Source organism: Narcine bancroftii, chromosome 1, assembly GCF_036971445.1.
Source record: "Narcine bancroftii isolate sNarBan1 chromosome 1, sNarBan1.hap1, whole genome shotgun sequence".
NCBI lineage: Eukaryota > Metazoa > Chordata > Chondrichthyes > Torpediniformes > Narcinidae > Narcine > Narcine bancroftii.
Genome location: NC_091469.1, coordinates 375,003,143 through 375,021,657, shown reverse-complemented (window position 1 = coordinate 375,021,657; position 18,515 = coordinate 375,003,143). Strand labels below are relative to the sequence as shown.

Here is an 18,515-nt window from a genome sequence, read left to right as displayed (position 1 = left end):
ACATTTATGGTGTTGTATTATAGATCACTCAATAGTCAACAAAAAATGGTCGAGCAAATCTATAGAGAGAGAGAAGAAAACATATGGTTGTGAGAGTAGATTTTAACTTTCCACATATTGACTGGGACTCCCATACTGTAGAAGGGCTGGATGGATTTAAGTTTGTCAAATGCATTCAGGAAGGTTTTCTATTTTAATATATTGAGGTGCCAACTAGAGAGAGTGCAATACTGGATCTCCTTTTAGGGAACGAGACAGGACAGGTGACAGAGGTATGTGTAGGGGAACATTTTGGGTCCAGTGATCATGATGCCATTAGTTTCAAGTTAATTATGGGATTTAGGACATTTTGGTGCCCACATTTTGGTGTCAGAATTTTGGTCCTCACAGTTTGGCACCCACAATTTGGTGCTGGACATTTTTGCCTACCCGCCCCACTCACCGTCTGCTGGCCAACTCTATCCCGCTGCGCTGCCTGAACCCTCGGCGATGCAAAACTCCCTCCCCCCCAGGAAACTGCTCCCCCAGCAAACAAGGGCTTTTCGTAGCTTATAGCAACATATTTAAATTATTAAAAAGTCAGGGAACAATCAAAAACAAAGATTTTTGGTAAATTATACAATATATTTAAAGGCCTTTGTTTATAATGGAAAACCAGAATGTGCCAGATCGGTCTATTAACACCTGGCTGGTTGCAAGTTAGATAGTCAAACCTGAAAGAGGATGTATAAACACTTTCTGAGACTCTTTCTTCTCCTTCTTTCCCGACAATGATACTTTAAATACATTTCCAGGATCTTGATCCTTGTTGCTTTCAACTAGTTCATACTTTGCAGTCTAGCCCTTCTTGCTTTGAAATTCTCTTGATTCTCATCAGTCTCATACTCATGGTGGTCTCTGTGTCTTGAGCAAAAAAAAAAATCAGCTAACAGTGGTTCCCAACCTCCTTCTTCCAACTCACGTACCACTTTAAGTATTCTCTATGTCATTGGTACTCTGTGATTAGTAAGGGATGGCTTAAGGTGGTACGTGAGTGGGAGGGGAAGGTTGAGAACCACTGCTCTAGACCCAATTGTTACCAAAATATTTTGCTTGAGAAAAATTGTGATTGGCCCTTTCCCTTTGGAGTTATGAAACCGTGCACATAACGAGTCAATTAGGCACGATTAAAACAGTGGTTTTCACATTTATTTCTTTCCACCCACATCTCACCTTAAGCAATCCCTTACTAATCACAAAGCACCTATGGCATAGGGAATACTTAAAGTGGTATGTGAGTTGGAAGAAAAAGGTTGGGAACCACTGAGCTAGAGAAACTCCAGCTGAATCTTTTCTCAATTTTCCAGCATCAGTAGTGCTCTGTGTATCAATGTCTTTACCTTGCCCTTTGCAATGGGAAGAGGTGTGCCATCTCTCCAGAGTACTCCTTTCCTAACTCCTGAACACTAATACCAAAGGTATCATCTTCAATTTAAATCTTCAGTATAGGTTCATTGGTCTTGCATGTCTTATTAACCTAGTGGTAGCTGGTTTTGTTTATAATTTGTTAATAATCTAAGGAGGCATTGTACAAGTGTTGGCATATTAATTCTATTGAGCTGTTAAGAATATTATAATTATATTTCATAATAAAGATTAAATATGTATCATTTGCCAGGGGAGCAGTTTCCTGGGGGGGGGGGGGGGAGTTTCTGAAATGCCAAGGGTTCAGGCAGTGCTTTAATGTTAGGCAGTGTGGCAGGACTTTGCCCAGCCGTCGGTGAGTGGGGCAGGGAGCCAGGCCAAAATGTTTAGCACCAAACTTTGAGTGCCAAAATGACCAAAGGGCTACAAAAGTTTTTTTTTTTTTTGCTGAAATGTTCTTCACCAAAATGGAAGCACCAAAATGCCCGATTCCAAATTATGAAGGATAGATCTGGAGAAAGCCCAATTTTGAGGAAATGAGAAAGGGTCAAGAATGCATGGATTGGGATAAGTTGTTTTCTGGCAAGGATGTTCAAAGTAAGCGGAGGACCTTCAAAGGTGAAGTTTCGAGAATGCAGATTTTTATTTTCCTGTCAGGATTAAAGGCAAGGTTTGCAGGCATAGGGAACCATGGTTTTCATAGGATAATGGAGGATGTGGCAAAGAAGAGAGGTGTATAGCAGGTATAGGCAACACGGAGTAAACGAGGTACTTGAGGAGTATAAAAATGCAAGAAAACCTTCAAGAAAGAAATCAAGAAGGCTAAAAGAAGACATGAGGTTGCTTTGGTAGACTATGATGTTGGCATAGCAGTTAGTGCAATGCCTTTACACCAATTGGGATCAGACCGGGGTTCGACTAATGTGGTGTTTGTAAGGAGTTTGTACGTTCTCCCAGTGTCTGCGTGGGTTTCCCCCAGAGACTCCCTTTCCTCCCACCATTCAAAAAACATACCGGGGGTGTAGGTTAATAGAGTGTAAATAGGCGGTACGGACTAGAGTGCCGAAATGGCCTGTTCTCATGCTGTATCTCTACATTTATTTTAAAAAGTGAAGGAAAATCTTAAGGATTTCTAAAGATATATTAAGAGTAAAAGGATAGTAAGGGTTTAAATTGACACCCTTGATGGTCAGAGTGGTTGGATTTGTATGGAGACAAAAGAGATAAGGAAGATCTTGATTTTTTTTCATCAGATTCACTCAGGTAATGGGCACAGAGTCCTGGGAAGAAAGGATAACAAGCATTGAGGTCATGGAACCTATACAGGTTAAAAAGGAGGAAGTGCTTTCTACCATTAGCAAATAATGGTGGATAAATCCCATGGGCCTGATATGATATTCCATTGGACCTTGAAGGAGACTAATGTAGAAATTGTAGGGGCTCTGGCAGAAATAGTTAAAATGTCCTTAGCCATGGGTGTGGTGCCAGAGGATTGGAAGATAGCTCTCTTTGCTCCATTTTTAAAAAAGGCTCCAAAAGTAACCCTGGAAATTATAGGCCAGTGAGCCTGACACCAGTACTAGATAAATTACTGAAAGGTGTTTTAAGAGATTACATATACAATGCATGGTTTGGGATAAGTTGTTTTCTGGCAAAGATGTTCAAGGTCATGTTTAACCAATTATATACATTTATTCCAGGAGGCTACTGGGAAAGTTGACAAAGGAAAGGCAGTGAATGTTGCTACATGGACTTTGACAAGGTCCCATGTGGGAGGTTAGTCAGAAGGATTCAGATGCTAAGTATTCATGGAGAAGTAGTAAACTGGATTTGACAATGGCTGGACTGGAGAAGTCAGAGAGTGCTGGTGGATGATTGCTTTTCAGACTGGAAGCCTGTGACTAGTTGTGTGCCTCAGGGATCAGTGCTGGGACCATTGCTGTTTGACATCAAAATCAATAATCTGAATGATAATGTGGTAAATTGGATCAGCAAGTTTGCAGATAACACCAAGAATGGAGGTGTTGTGGTCAGTGAAGAAGGTTTTCAAAGCTTTCAGAGGGATGTGGACCAGCTGGAAAGTTGAACTGAAAAATGGCAGATGGAATTTTATGCAAACAAATGTGAGGTGTTGCATTTTGGAAGGACAAACCAAGAAAGGACATACACAGTAAATGGTAGGACACTGAGGAGTGTGGTAGAATGGAAGGATCTGAGAATACAGATAGTGGCATCACAGGTGGATTGGGTTGTAAAGAGAGTTTTGGCAAATTGGCCTTCATAAATCAAATTATTGAGTATAAGAGTTGGAATGTTATGGTAAATTTATATAAAACATTGGAGAAACCAAATTTGGAGTATTGTGTGCAATTTTTGATACCTAACTGCAGGAAAGGTATAGTATCAATGAGATTGAAAGAGTGCAGAGAAGATTTACTAGGATGTTGCCAGGACATCAAGAACTGAGTTATAGGGAAAGGTTAAACAGGTTAGGACTTTATTCCTTGGAGCATAGAAAAATGAGGGGAGATTTTATAGACGTCGAGGTTGGCATAGTGGTTAGTGCAATGCCTTTAAAGCACCAGCAATTGGGACCAGGGTCTATAGGGTCTAATCACAGGGTCTATAGGGTCTAATCACACGCTGACTGTAGGAGTTAGTACATTCTCCCCATGTCTGTGTGGGTTTTCCCCCTTCCACTGTTCAAAAAGTACTGGGAGAGTAGGTTAATTGGGTGTAAATTGGGCGGCACAGACTTGTGGGTCAAAATGGCCTGTTACCGTGCTGCATGTCTAAATATTTTTTTTTAAATAATAAAAATTATGAGGGGATAGACAGAGTAAATATAGATAGGCATTTTTCACTGAGCGTAGGTGAGATACAAACCAGAGGACATGGGTTAAGAATGAAAGGGGAAAAGTTTAGGGAGAACTTGAGGGCAAACTTCTTCACACAGCAAGTGGTGGGAGTGTGGAATGATCTGCCAGTTAAAGTGGTGAATGTAAGCTCGATTCTAACATTTAAGAAGAATTTGGACAGGTATATGGGTGGGAGACGTATGAAGGGCAATGGACTGAGTGCAGGTCAGTGGGACTAGGCAAAAAATGGTTTGGCACAGACTAGAAGGGCCCTGTTTCTGTTCTGTATTGTTCGATGGTTCTATCAATGCATGAACTTCCTCAAGTTCCCTGGGACAGAGAATTGAAAAATGTTCTGCAATCTCAGTCCTAAAAAGCTCTTCTCATTTATTCTCAAACTGTGCCTCTGGTTCCAGACTTGGTCGAGGGGAAGATCCTCCCTGCATCTTGTTTTAATTGCATAGTCTCTCTCTTCTCTGAACTCGATAGAATGCAGTCTTAGTTTGACCTCACAAAGTAAGTGGGAATCTTATCCACCTCTACATCAACCAATAGATCACAGACTTAGGAATATTAACATCAACATAACAATTACAGCACGGAAACAGGCCATTAGGCCCTTCTAGTCCGCACCGAACCAAACACCCCTTTCTAGTCCCACCTCCCTGCACAATGCCCATAACCCTCCATCTTCTTCTCATCCATATACCTGTCCAACCTTTTCTTAAATAATACAATCAACTCCGCCGCCACTATTTCTCCCGGAAGATCATTCCACACGGCTACCACTCTCTGAGTAAAGAATTTCCCCCTCATGTTACCTCTAAACCTCTGCCCCTTAATTCTTAACTCATGTCCTCTTGTTTTAATCTTTCCTCCTCTTAACGGAAATAGTCTATCCACATCCACTCTGTCTATTCCTTTCATAATCTTAAATACTTCTATCAAATCCCCTCTCAACCTTCTACGCTCCAAAGAATAAAGACCTAATCTGTCCAATCTCTCCCTATACTCTAGATGCTTAAACCCAGGTAACATTCTGGTAAACCTTCTCTGCACTCTCTCCACTCTGTTTATATCCTTCCTATAATTAGGCGACCAGAACTGCACACAGAACTCCAAATTAGGCCGCACCAACGTCTTATACAATCTCAACATCACCTCCCAGCTCCTATATTCCATGCAATGATTGATAAAGGCCAGCATACTAAAAGCCTTCTTCACCACCCTATTCACGTGAGTTTCTACCTTCAAGGAACGATGTACCGTTACTCGTAAATCTTTCTGCTCTTCTGTATTCCTCAATGCTCTCCCATTTACCACATATGTCCTATTCTGATTCTTCTTACCAAAATGAAGCACCTCACACTTATCAGCATTAAATTCCATCTGCCATTTTTCAGCCCACTTTTCTAAGCAGCCCAAATCCTTCTGCAATCCTTGAAAACCTTCTTCATTATCCACTATTCCACCTATCTTAGTATCGTCTGCATATTTACTGGACAGAACTGATTTCTCCTCACTTAAACCCAATGACATTTGGTAGCAAATACTCTATGTGGCACTCTAAAATTCTTTAACACTTTCAAATTCAACATGATACTGAAGAAGAAATGTAGAGGCAAGTCAACAATATATACCGTGAATTTCATAAACATCCCAGTCAATAGATTTTGGAATTACAACAAATGCAAGGCCATATCCGCTTTATTACAAACTCTTTACCATGGTTTACATCTACTTGGGTATTCCTGGATTGTCTTCTTCTGATGACATTAACATATTTATTCTGTCCAAAGAAAATAAAACAAGAAAAAATTGGAATCAAGTTCAGCAACTTAATAAAATTTCAGCAAATGTAGGACATACATGGTGAATGATGCGGCACTGAGGAGTACTGCAAAATAAAGGGATCTAGGAATAAATGCACATTTCTCTGAAAGTGGTATCACAGCTTTTGGCACATTGGCATTCATAAATCAAAGAATTGAGTGCAAGTGTTGGAAAGTTAAGCTTTAGTCACCTAACTACAGGAAGGATATCAATAAGTTTGGAAAAAGTGCGGAGAAGGTTGACAAGGAAGTTGCCCGGACTTTAGGAAATGAGTTATAGGGAAAGGTTAAACAGGTTAGCACTTTATTCCCTGGAGCACAGAAGAATGAGGGGAGATTAGATTGAGGTATACAAAATTATGAAGGGTATAGCTCAAATAAAGGCAAGCAGGCTTTTTCCACTGAGGCTGAGTGAGATGAGATCTAGAGGACATGGGTTAACTGTGAAGGGGGAAAGGTTTAAAGGGAACAGTTGGGCGAACTTCACGCAGAGAGTGGTTAAGAGTGTGGAATGAGCTGCCAGCTGGAGTAGTGAACTCGGGCTCAATTTTGGCATTTAAGAAATATTTGGATAGGTACATGGATGGGAGGGTATGGGAGGATATGGTTGGAATGCAGATCAATGGGACAAGGCAGAATAGATGTGCCAAAGAGTCTGTTTCTATCCTGTTGGATAGCTATTCCCATTGGGGCCCTTAGAACAATTAAGAGGAACAGATTTTAATCATAAAATGTTTTAATGTTTTTTTTAAATCTAGTCAGTTGGAGAGACTTATAGAACCAACAAAACTTGACTACTTCACAGGGAAGGGGACCATAAACTTTGAGCAGAGTCCTAAGAGGGCCAAAGCCAACAAAAAGTTGAGAATGGCTGTTGTAATGTTCTATGGATCTACCAAATTAACCAAGGAAAGCTCAAAAGTCAAAAAACATTGGCAGAAAGCAAATGCAAACTCCATCTACATGGACTCAATGATCAACCATCCACTGTAATTTTGTAGTTCTATGTCTCAAGGCCATTATTGTATGTATGTTATTTTCAAAATAGATTTAATGAGTTTTACATCAGTTTTCTCACTGAGATTTGAGGATGTCCTGCTCAGCACTAGGCATTCCTGACAAATCTGTGTGTTGGGACAACATGATTCCCCATGTAAAGTCCAGGTAAGAGAACACTTGCTCACAGCTTTATTCTATCCTTCCCAACAGGACGATAAGCTCTATAGAAAAAAATCCAGCAAATTAGTCTAATCTTTCCTCGTCGGAAATCAGAAGCTACCTTGGTTCTGGAGCATTGACAACCAGTCAGTCAGAGCAAAGAACAGGCTCATCTTAAATCTTTCTTATTTTGCAAATACCCATAAATACAAAAGAGATTCAGAGAGAAAGAGAAAAGCAAATGCACACAATGTCACCTCTGCTGTTGCTTTTTATAAAACTGCGACAACTTCAGAGTCTGCTGTTTCCAAAAGCTCTAGTTTCAAAGGAAAAACAAAGAAGACATCTTTTACTTGGTGAAAGAGAAAAAAAAACACATGGGTTATTGAAACTAAAACCATCGCATACCAGATTCTCTTCTTCCCAATTCTTCAGAGTTTGTGTATCTTCCTCAAGGCTCTTCAGTTCCTTAGCAATTATTGTCTCAAATGTGCTCAATTTTTGGACCCTTTTGGATGTAAAAATGTTAAAGGTCACACTCGCATTGAAGGGGTAGGGAATGCTGGTGCTCCTCGTTTTGACGGATGGGAAGTAGAACGAAGTCACATCCTTTCCGTGCATCTCTGTGGGATCCTACCATCTGATAGGAACTGGCCAGCCTTGACTTTGTTGGCAAGGTAGTGGAGAGAAATGGGGCACATAGTGTTTTACATCAAAGTCAGTGTGGATAGGTTGGCAGTCAGATCTGAGCATAGTACCAGAAAGAATGCAACCCCAACCCCATCCTCCAGGAGGAGCTCCACAGGGATGGGAATCTATAGCATGGCGGGGAGGCTCTGTCAGTTTCCACCAAATTGCTTCACAGAGCAGTACAGAGCTAAAGCTAGGCTCCAGCTCCACCTTGACAGCTGTAGGCCTCACACCAGACTACCTGCCAGGAACAAGAAATCAGGATTGGGATTTGCAAAGGTGCACCAACGAGTGGGGTGTGGGTAACAACACGGCAGAAGTGATTTTGGATACTCTCTACTGAAGAACAGGCCACATGGTAACACAAAAGGCAACAATGGAGCCAGCAGAAGTCCCAGGGCTGAGCAATGTCTCAAGGGACTCACTCTTTTTCTTGTTTCAATAATGGCAACTGTTTGCCTTTACAGGACAAGCAAATTAAACCTTTTCAGAGCATCTTGTGCACATGTCAATAAAATGAATCTGAATATACATGAAAAATAATCTTTTTTAAAAATCAGAATGACACATCCATCTTACTATCTTTCTGTAACAGTCAAAGGAATTATATTGATACCAGCACACCCACTGGAAGACAGCTGGCAAAACTACATAATGACGGGAGCTTTGATTCTGCCTCTCAGTTCTTTTGAGCTTACTCTGTGCTGTGGTTCTTTTGGCCTAAACCCTTTATGCCTGTTCAAAGTAGAAGAATCATGTTTGCCTTTAATAAAAGGATCAAAAAGGGACAATGAGTATGGACTGGGAGTAGGGAGGAGGCATGAGGTAGGACGTGGACAAGATGGGACAATAACCTGCACATAAAATGATGAGAGCCTCAAAGAAAGAAGAGTGCGGTCTTCCAGGTTTTAAAAAAATGTCATTCTTTCAAGTAGCCATTCTCAAGCTGGGGGGGGGGGGCGGGGTGGGCAGGGAAGCACAGCACATTCAAGTAAAGGCTTTGTTTTCTTTTCACCTCACGCAAGGTTTCTTTATATAATCGATAGGAGAAAAAGTATAGAAGAAACCAAAACTTGACTGCTTTACAGTGAAGGGGGCCCAAAAACTTTGAGGTGAGTCCTGGAGGGGGAGGGCATATCCAAAGAAAGATTGAGAATTGGTGCTCCAGACTATGCCTTTAAGATGAGAGGGGGATAGTTTGAATGAGAGGAGTGAGGCAGGTTTTGATTTTGAAAACAGTGGTGGGTCTCTTGAACAGGTTGCCAGGGGTAGTGGTGGAAGTGGATATGGTACTTCTTGCTAAAGACATGAATATGCAGGGGTTGGAGGGAAACGCATCACGAGCAAGCAGTTTTCATATAATTTGGATAGTATTTTGTAGCATGGACATTATGGGCCGAAATATATTTGTATCTCTATGTATAGTAAAACCCCCATAAGCCGGCACCTAAGAGGAGTGGTCGATGCTGAATAAGTGAAGTTTCTGGTTGCTTAAGACTGTGTATTGCATGAATGGCGAACTGACCACGAGGGGGTACCAATTTTACATTATGCATTTTTTTACCTATTTACTACCACAATTTTTTACTGGTTGCTTGAATTCTGGATAACAGGGATTTCACTTTGCATATAAAATGGGATCAAATAGCAGATTTGAAGCCGATTGAAATAGATAGATAAATAATCAGGATTTCCAATGTAACACACTTCAAATTGCCAATCTTATTTAAAATTCCTGAACAGAGAGGTGCTGCTCAGAGGCTACTGTGTTATTGACCATGAACAGCTTGGCACTCAAGTAAAAAGGTTCACACCTGCACATGTGTATCTGATTCATCAGCTCAGAAAACTTCTCTTCACTGGACTTCAGGGACTGCCTGGAGCAGTGTTCAATGCTTCTGTAACACAGCTAATCAGAACATTTCATTAAAGTACAATGTCACAACAATTATCTAATATCTGGCATTTAAGATGAGATACAGGTACACGATCCTTTATCCGGAACCCTTGGCGGCGAGTGTATTTTGAATTTCAGATTTTTCCAGATTTCGGAAAGCCCACCAAAATTGTGCTGCAGTATCCACCCCACCCCCTTCCAGTCACCCGGCCGCCTCCCCCAACCGCGGTCCCACGGCTGTATCCCCGACTACCTCCCCCAACCATGGTCCCCCGGCCGCCGGTCCCCCGGCCGCCTCCCCCGGCCGCCGGTCCCTCAGCCACCCGGCCGCCGGTCCCGACCGCCGGTCCCTCGGCCGCCGGTCCCGACCGCCGGTCCCTCGGCCGCCTCCCCCGACCGCCGGTCCCTCGGCCGCCTCCCCCGACCGCCGGTCCCTCGGCCGCCTCCCCCGACCGCCGGTCCCTCGGCCGCCTCCCCCGACCGCCGGTCCCTCGGCCGCCTCCCCCGACCGCCGGTCCCTCGGCCGCCTCCCCCGACCGCCGGTCCCTCGGCCGCCTCCCCCGACCGCCGGTCCCTCGGCCGCCTCCCCCGACCGCCGGTCCCTCGGCCGCCTCCCCCGACCGCCGGTCCCTCGGCCGCCTCCCCCGACCGCCGGTCCCTCGGCCGCCTCCCCCGACCGCCGGTCCCTCGGCCGCCTCCCCCGACCGCCGGTCCCTCGGCCGCCTCCCCCGACCGCCGGTCCCTCGGCCGCCTCCCCCGACCGCCGGTCCCTCGGCCGCCTCCCCCGACCGCCGGTCCCTCGGCCGCCTCCCCCGACCGCCGGTCCCTCGGCCGCCTCCCCCGACCGCCGGTCCCTCGGCCGCCTCCCCCGACCGCCGGTCCCTCGGCCGCCTCCCCCGACCGCCGGTCCCTCGGCCGCCTCCCCCGACCGCCGGTCCCTCGGCCGCCTCCCCCGACCGCCGGTCCCTCGGCCGCCTCCCCCGACCGCCGGTCCCTCGGCCGCCTCCCCCGACCGCCGGTCCCTCGGCCGCCTCCCCCGACCGCCGGTCCCTCGGCCGCCTCCCCCGACCGCCGGTCCCTCGGCCGCCTCCCCCGACCGCCGGTCCCTCGGCCGCCTCCCCCGACCGCCGGTCCCTCGGCCGCCTCCCCCGACCGCCGGTCCCTCGGCCGCCTCCCCCGACCGCCGGTCCCTCGGCCGCCTCCCCCGACCGCCGGTCCCTCGGCCGCCTCCCCCGACCGCCGGTCCCTCGGCCGCCTCCCCCGACCGCCGGTCCCTCGGCCGCCTCCCCCGACCGCCGGTCCCTCGGCCGCCTCCCCCGACCGCCGGTCCCTCGGCCGCCTCCCCCGACCGCCGGTCCCTCGGCCGCCTCCCCCGACCGCCGGTCCCTCGGCCGCCTCCCCCGACCGCCGGTCCCTCGGCCGCCTCCCCCGACCGCCGGTCCCTCGGCCGCCTCCCCCGACCGCCGGTCCCTCTGCCGCCTCCCCCGAACGCCGGTCCCTCGGCCGCCTCCCCCGACCGCCGGTCCCTCGGCCGCCTCCCCCGACCGCCGGTCCCTCGGCCGTCTCCCTCGACTGCTGGTCCCTCGGCCGCTATTTTCTGAGTGAAAACGCTCCCCCTAATGTTCCCCTTTCACCTTAAAGTCATGACTTCTTGTATTTATCTCTCTTAATGTAAGTGGAAAGAGCCTATTTGCATTTACTGTCTATACCCCTCATAATTTTGTAAACCTCCATCAAATCTCCCCTCATTCTTCTACACTCCAAGGAATAAAATCCTAATCCGTTTAATCTTTCCCTGTAACTCAACTCCTGAAGACCCACTATATTCATACTCCATCCTTTGTCTACAACACTTCCAATCATTAACTCTTCACTGTCCCTTCTGATTTCTCTCTGTCACTCTGTACTATGTCTTACTTGTTGCACCATGTACAGGATGGCTAATCAGTCTGCTTGGCAAACAATCTCTGTCACATCATCAGGCTGTGGATAGAATGAACATGAACTTGATTGGGTGAGGTTGAAAGTGCTGTGTTACAGAGGCACTGGACCTCACACGTAAAGTCACTTGATTGATACATACATGATTTGTGTAAACAACCAGTTGATGTCAGCGTGGACTCTGAAGAGGGACGGTTTCCATGCTGCATGTCTGTCAAAACTACACACATCCCGGATCTTAATTTGTTGATGACTAAATGAGTCAAAGTAACAAGCCAATCTGGTCCTCAATCATGAGCTTTTTCTTGTCAAATAAACAAGCTTACCTCCAATTTCCTCACTCCCTCGGTGAAGCTATGAAATGCAGCGCTGATATTTGTGTTACTCAAACAACTATCTTCCAGTTCCGGCTGGGCTTGTTCACTCAGCTGCTCCACTTTGTCAGGTGCTGGTGAGTAAAGGAAACTTCCCAAGGTCCCTGCTTGGAAGTCAGATCAAATGGCAAAGGGTTCAACAGATTAAAAGGAGTATATTATGACCCACCATTCATCTCACAAGAAAATGACCCGGGTTCAAATCTTCATTGTCTCCCCATAAAGTGGGTTTCCCTCTGGGTGTTCTAGTTTCTTCCCATATTCCAAAGATGTCCAGTGTTAATTGGTTATATGGGCATAATTGGGCATCGCAGGCTAGTGCTTCAGAAGGGCCTGCCAGCACAAAATTAAATAAAATTTAATCTAAAAAAATTAATATTTCATCATATTTCTGTGTGCTCCAAAGATCATTTAGTCTTACTTTTTGAGAAACTCCATGGCATTCAAGAATGAGGGGGGTTATAGAGCCTAAAATCCTCACAGATCCAGTCCCAAACTTACCACCAGTTCTTTGGTACTTTTCAGAGGTAAACAGCCGTTTTGGTTTATAATGAGGAAACGGAGTTTGTTCAACGTCATCCATGCTGATGACATCATTTAAATATTTGGTTGAGGGAGAATTGGCAGATTGTTGCCCCGCATCACCTGTTATCGTCAGGAGCACAAGGTTACACACATCAATGAGGCATTGATTTGAAGATACGCAATGGAGGATGATTGAAATGCAGAGCTATTAGGTAGCAAAGTCTACAGAGATAGTCTTAATAGGAGTGAGATGAAAGGGCAAGGATAGAGCAACTAGAGCAAGGCCAGGCTGGTTTGGATTAGGTTTGAATTTGAATGGAGAACAAATTGACAATTTAAAAGGTCAGTGCAGACCAGTGGGAGCCAGTCAGGGAGAGTAGGGGGTTCAGATCCAATAGGGTCCCATGAAGACAAAATGTTGGGAAGCCCCAACTCTTGTCCTCCCAGCACATCAAAATGCATGAGAGGGAGAGGGAGAGGGAGAGGGAGAGGGAGAGGGAGAGGGAGAGGGAGAGGGAGAGGGAGAGGGAGAGGGAGAGGGAGAGGGAGAGGGAGAGGGAGAGGGAGGAACTTGGTAATGAGTTTATTGTCATATACATTCTACAATGTTCCCAACCATCAAAAGTCTGGCTTGCTGCAGCAAACAGCTACTTATATAAATAAATGAAAATACTGAATTCAATTGAATTAAAAAGACAATAAATACATGAGATAAATATTCAGTCATCCTGGTGCCAAAAAAAAGTGACTTGCAGTGGTGCAATTTCCCAGAAAAGGCATGGCAGGTTGGAATTCTTCAAAATATTTAAAGCAGAGGAGGTAGATACTTAATAAACAAGGTTACCAGGGGTGGGCAGGAATGCAGCATTACTGTTATATCAATCCCTATGTTATTGAATGACAGGGAGGCTCAGTGAGCTGAATGACCTCTGTCTGCTCCCAATTCACAAATTGATTTGTTTTTGTCCAAATTAGGAAGACTGAGGCAGAGAAAAGATCAACAGATACAAGGGATATTTTTTAGAACAATTACAGAGAAAGAATGGATAAAGATCATCAAGGCTTGTTGGAGGCCATCGATAATCACATAATAGCACAGGAACCAGCATCAAGGAAGCCCAGAGACGAGATTCCTTCCCCAACTCCAAAAGTGTAACAAGGGCTCCAAGGGAAAAAAAAGTACTGTATAAATCGTGCATGATATTGATTTAGGAATTAAAATAGCAAGGAAGAATCTGGATTATCCATGGTCTAGTGAGAAAACTGGTTAAGTTGAAGTTTCACAAAATTTTTTTTTAATTTAATCAGATGGCCAGTGAGTTCATAAGATTCACATTCAAGGAGAGGTTATTAGTTTACCATAATGGTTTCACAAGATTATTAATGTGACTTCGAAATAGTGGATTTTGTACTCTACAGCTGACCACCAGGACAATTAATCAACAATTCCTAATTGCAACCAAAATAATCATAATGTGATATTTAATAAAACCATAAAACATTAGAGCACAGAAACAGGACCTTTGGCCCTTCTATTCTGTGCCAAACTATAATTCTGCCTAGTCCCACTGACCTACACATAGACAATAGCCCTCCATTCCCCTCCCATCTCGGTACTTGTCCAAATTTTTCTTAAATGTTGAGATTGAGCCTACCTTTACCACTCGAGCTGGCAGCTCATTCCACACTCCCACCAGTATGTGTGAAGAAGTTTCACTTAAACTTTTCCCCTTTCACCCTTAAACCATGTCCTCTGGTTTATATCGCATCTAACCTCAGTGGAAAAAAGCCTACCTAAATTTATTCTGCCTATTATACCCCTCATAATAGAGCACCTTTCAAATGCTCCAGGGGAAAAAATGTCCTAACCTGTTTAACCTTTCCCTGAAACTCAATTCCTGAAGTCCCTGCAACATGCTATTAAATCTGCATTCTTTTTCTTTCTTATTGGCATCTTTCCTGTAGTTAGTTGACCAAACTGCACACAATACTCCAAATGTGGCCTCACCAATGTCTTATACAACTTTACCATAACATCCCAACTCCAATAATACTTTGATTTATGAAGGCCAATATGCCAAAAGTTATTTTACAACCCGAGCTATCTGTGACTTTGCTTTCAGGGAATGATGTGTCTGTATTCCCAGATCCCTCTGTTCTACTGCATTCTTCTACCATTTACAGTGTATGTCCTTTCTTGGTTTTTCCTTCCAAAATGAAACACCAAACACTTGTCTGCATTAAATTCCATCTGCCATTTTTCAGCCCATTTTTGCAGCTGGTCTTCCACCTTTGCAGGCTTTGAAAGCGTTCCTTGCTGTCCACAACATCTCCAATCTTTGTGTCATTTACAAACTTGCTGATCCAATTTACCACGTTAGCATCCAATTCATTGATATCGATGACAAATTAAAAATAAAGTTCTTCAGTTGTACACCATAAAATAGTCTGGTAGGATCTTGCCGAGTCCCACGAGAAACAGTTCAAAGTAACCATGAAAGGTTTTCTCTGGAAGTGTGAAGTTACATTTGAAAATAAGATGGCTAATTTTTTTAAAAAATTGACATCTTTTTGATATTCAAAGGCAAGTACTAGATCACTGCAGATATGATGTTTGTGAGAACATATGGGACTGCCAGGACAAAACTATATTGTAGGCACCTCCAGTATATACATTGGATTTCCAAATCCCAGTACATAAGTGGTGGTTAGAAAATGTTTTAAATAAAAATCCCACAATATTTGTAGTAAAATATACAAAACTAATCCTTATGACTATAATTGACTCAGTGACTGAATCCTAAATTCTGGAACTAATACCTGACATTTCTTCAGTTGCTGGAATCTGTTCTTTGGTGGATGTCATCACTGAGATTTTAATCGATGGGAGTGTAATTTTCTAATTAATAAAAAAGAATCACTGTTAAGCAAACAGCAAAGGGAATAAAATGGAAGAATTGAGTATAAAGAGGTTAAACTTTTAACCAAACATGTTATTCATATTGCCAGGCATCTTACATAAAAAATGTCTAACTTAAAATTACAAATTTTGTGGATTGTGTTCAGTGACCATAAATTATCTGGAACACATTACCAAACAAGGATTTAGCCTAGAACTTGTCCTTCCCTCTCAATGGGTGAAATGTGCAAACTTTATACTTTTCTATTTTCCAGATATTATTAATGAGTTTGAACTTAGAAGAATGACTGACTAGATCATGTTATTTCACTTCAGTTGAATGATTCCAGTAGGAACAACAGAATGCACAGAAACAGATCACTTTCCCATCAAGCCAACCAGAATAACATCCAATTTAATAGAGCAATGATTTTTAAAATTCGAGACCAGCATTTATTGCTCTACCTGTTAGGTCTGCTTTGTTCATGAATGAGTGAGACAAACACCAGGCTGAGTCGAAATCAGGGTTCTTTGTTCTTTATTACCGCATTGTAACACTTGCGACTAAACATGTTAGTCGGAGAATGCATTCTGCCGTTATCAGCAAAATGGTGATTTTTTATACCCTTGGATACATGCTTAGAACATCATCATATCATTACTTGTCCAATGACTAAAACTGTTGCTATCCTTTCCCTGCTAGCTTCCTGCCTCTCAATCCATCAATGTCTCTCTTATCTTGTAAGTACAAGGATGCATTTACATCTTGTTACAGCCCTGTTCATTCCCATCTCATGATGTTCTACCTAACAGGAGTACAAGGACACCTCCCCTTCTTGTTACTGCCCTGTACAGGGTAACTCCCTACACATTCCCATCTCATGATGTTTTACCTTACACTACCCCACTTGCTTTGATCAGGCAGTGGTGAATTGCTACCTTGAACCACTGTTTGATTTGTGTTTCTCTTAATTTAATTTAGAGATATAGCTGGTAACAGGCCCTTCAAGCCTACGAGCCTGCAGTGTTCAATACACGTAAGTGATCACCGTTCATCCTCCTACACTCCAAGGAATAAAGTTCCAGCTGCCTCAACCTCTCCCTATAGCCCAGAAACACCCCTATCCCTAGAGTCATGGCAACATCCTTTTAAATCTTCTCTGCACCTCTCCAGCTTGACAACCTTTTTTTATGGTTATAAAGAAGTTGAAGCTCTGTTGTGCCATAGACAAATAGTTCAGACTCAAGTATATCATCTTCCTTCCCCTCACCCCCCCCCACAAAAAAAAGAACTGAGCAATTTTGGTTTCCCTTATTATTGAAATGATAATAAGGAATGGGGAAAAAGAGGTGCAACAACAATTGGGCACAAGAGCTGACAGATCCCCTTCCTTGGGAACCATCAAGAAGTTAAAGGTCTTATCCTGAGTGGAAGATCCAAGGTGATGAGCTTGTATTAAGTATGCATTGAATAAAAGGTTTAGACCAGTGGTACTCTACCTTTTTCTTTCCATTCATATACCACTTTAAGTATTACCTCTGCCATAAGTGCTCTGTGATTAGTAAGGGATTCCTTAAGGTGGTACGTGGGTGAAAAGAAAAAGTTTGAAAACCACTATTTTAATCGTACATAATTGACTCATTATGCTTGGTTTCATAACTCAGAAGGAAATGGACCACGACAATTTTTCTCAAGCAAAATATTTCAGTAACAATAGGGTCTAGGGCAGTGATTCTTAACCTTCCCTTCCCATTCACGTTCCACCTTAACCAATCCCTTACTAATCACAGAGCACCTTTGGCATAGGGATTACTTAAAGTGAGTGGAAAGAAAAAGGTTGAGAACCCTTGCTTTAGACAAAGAAACTTACCACTTTCTATATAAAGTTTAAAGATTACCAATGTGGTAATGTAAAAAAATAAACAGCATGAAATTTCAAAGAAACCAATTTGAAGAGAAAGTGGTTAGAATGACCAACTTGCAACCTAAAAGGCAGAGAGGCTGAGATAACCAGAGGAGGTGCATTTATAGCACTAGCTGGATAAATTGACGAGTTATGCATTTGTTGCTGAGGAGTCTGGACAGGTTGGGTCTGCATTCCTTGAAATTTAGAAACATGCAAGGATCCCAAGTGCAGAGTGGGTGGCTGGGGGGAGGGCTTGTTGAAATGCTTCCACCAGTGGAAGAGTCGAACAATGGCATACTGGTACAGAATAAGGGCTCAGTCACTTAAAGCCAACTCTGTTCACTCAGAAAGTAGTGCACCTTTGGGACTCTCTGCCTTTGAGGGTACAAGAGGCTGGGAATTGGATGGATTTGAGGAGATGATATAAAGCCTGCAGGTGCTGGAAAACTGGAGCAACACACTAGGTGCTGAAGGAACTCAGCAGGTCAGGTACCATCTGTGGAGAGCAACAGAAGGTCATTTTAGGCTGTAAAACCTTCATCGTGAAAGATGGAGGCATTGAGGGCTTACCCGGAAATGGCACAGAAACGGCACATTAAGGCCAGTATGCATCAGTCATGATTACAATGAATAGTGGTAGGGGTTTGAAGGAAAGAGCAGCCCATTCCTGCATTCTTGTGTTGCTGGTGTTAGATGAAGAAAGGTGGGAACAGTGTGGGGTAGAAAATAAACACATGATGACAGGCCTGAAGATGCGAGGGTGATCCCCACATTCCTGTATTTCATGCATATACAATGCAGCTTGTAGTGGTGTGCAAATCAGTACAGGAACAGGTGAAACACAGCAAGGCCATAAAAAAATACAACCTCCTCACCGATTCTCAGCAATCCCCAATTCAAGATCAGTGGGTGACTCAATTCATGCAACACTATTACAGCTCCAGAGACCCAGGTTCAGATCCAGCACTGTCCATAAGGAGTTTATTTGTTCTTCCTGTGGCCAGTGTGGATTTTCCCCAGGTGCTCTGGC

The 18,515-nt window shown here is 43.9% G+C and overlaps 1 protein-coding gene across 7 annotated transcripts in view; it reads right to left on the bottom strand.

Moving 5' to 3' along the window:
- Positions 1-18,515, bottom strand: part of sycp2l (synaptonemal complex protein 2-like) — a 145,696-nt gene that overhangs the window by 2,636 nt on the left and 124,545 nt on the right. The window contains exons 25-32 of one of the 7 annotated variants that reach the window (XM_069913359.1): positions 15,500-15,578; positions 12,656-12,799; positions 12,107-12,261; positions 9,757-9,851; positions 7,661-7,760; positions 7,510-7,568; positions 5,988-6,051; positions 640-903 (exon numbers count right to left, since the gene is read on the bottom strand). In XM_069913359.1, coding sequence (XP_069769460.1) covers positions 6,000-6,051; positions 7,510-7,568; positions 7,661-7,760; positions 9,757-9,851; positions 12,107-12,261; positions 12,656-12,799; positions 15,500-15,578 — 684 coding nt within the window. In that variant the 3' untranslated portion in view covers positions 640-903; positions 5,988-5,999. Of the gene's footprint in view, positions 1-639; positions 904-5,957; positions 6,052-7,509; positions 7,569-7,660; positions 7,761-9,756; positions 9,852-12,106; positions 12,262-12,655; positions 12,800-15,499; positions 15,579-18,515 lie in introns of those variants that run through there. The other 6 variants (XM_069913360.1, XM_069913361.1, XM_069913362.1 and 3 more) reach the window with 6 other exon arrangements.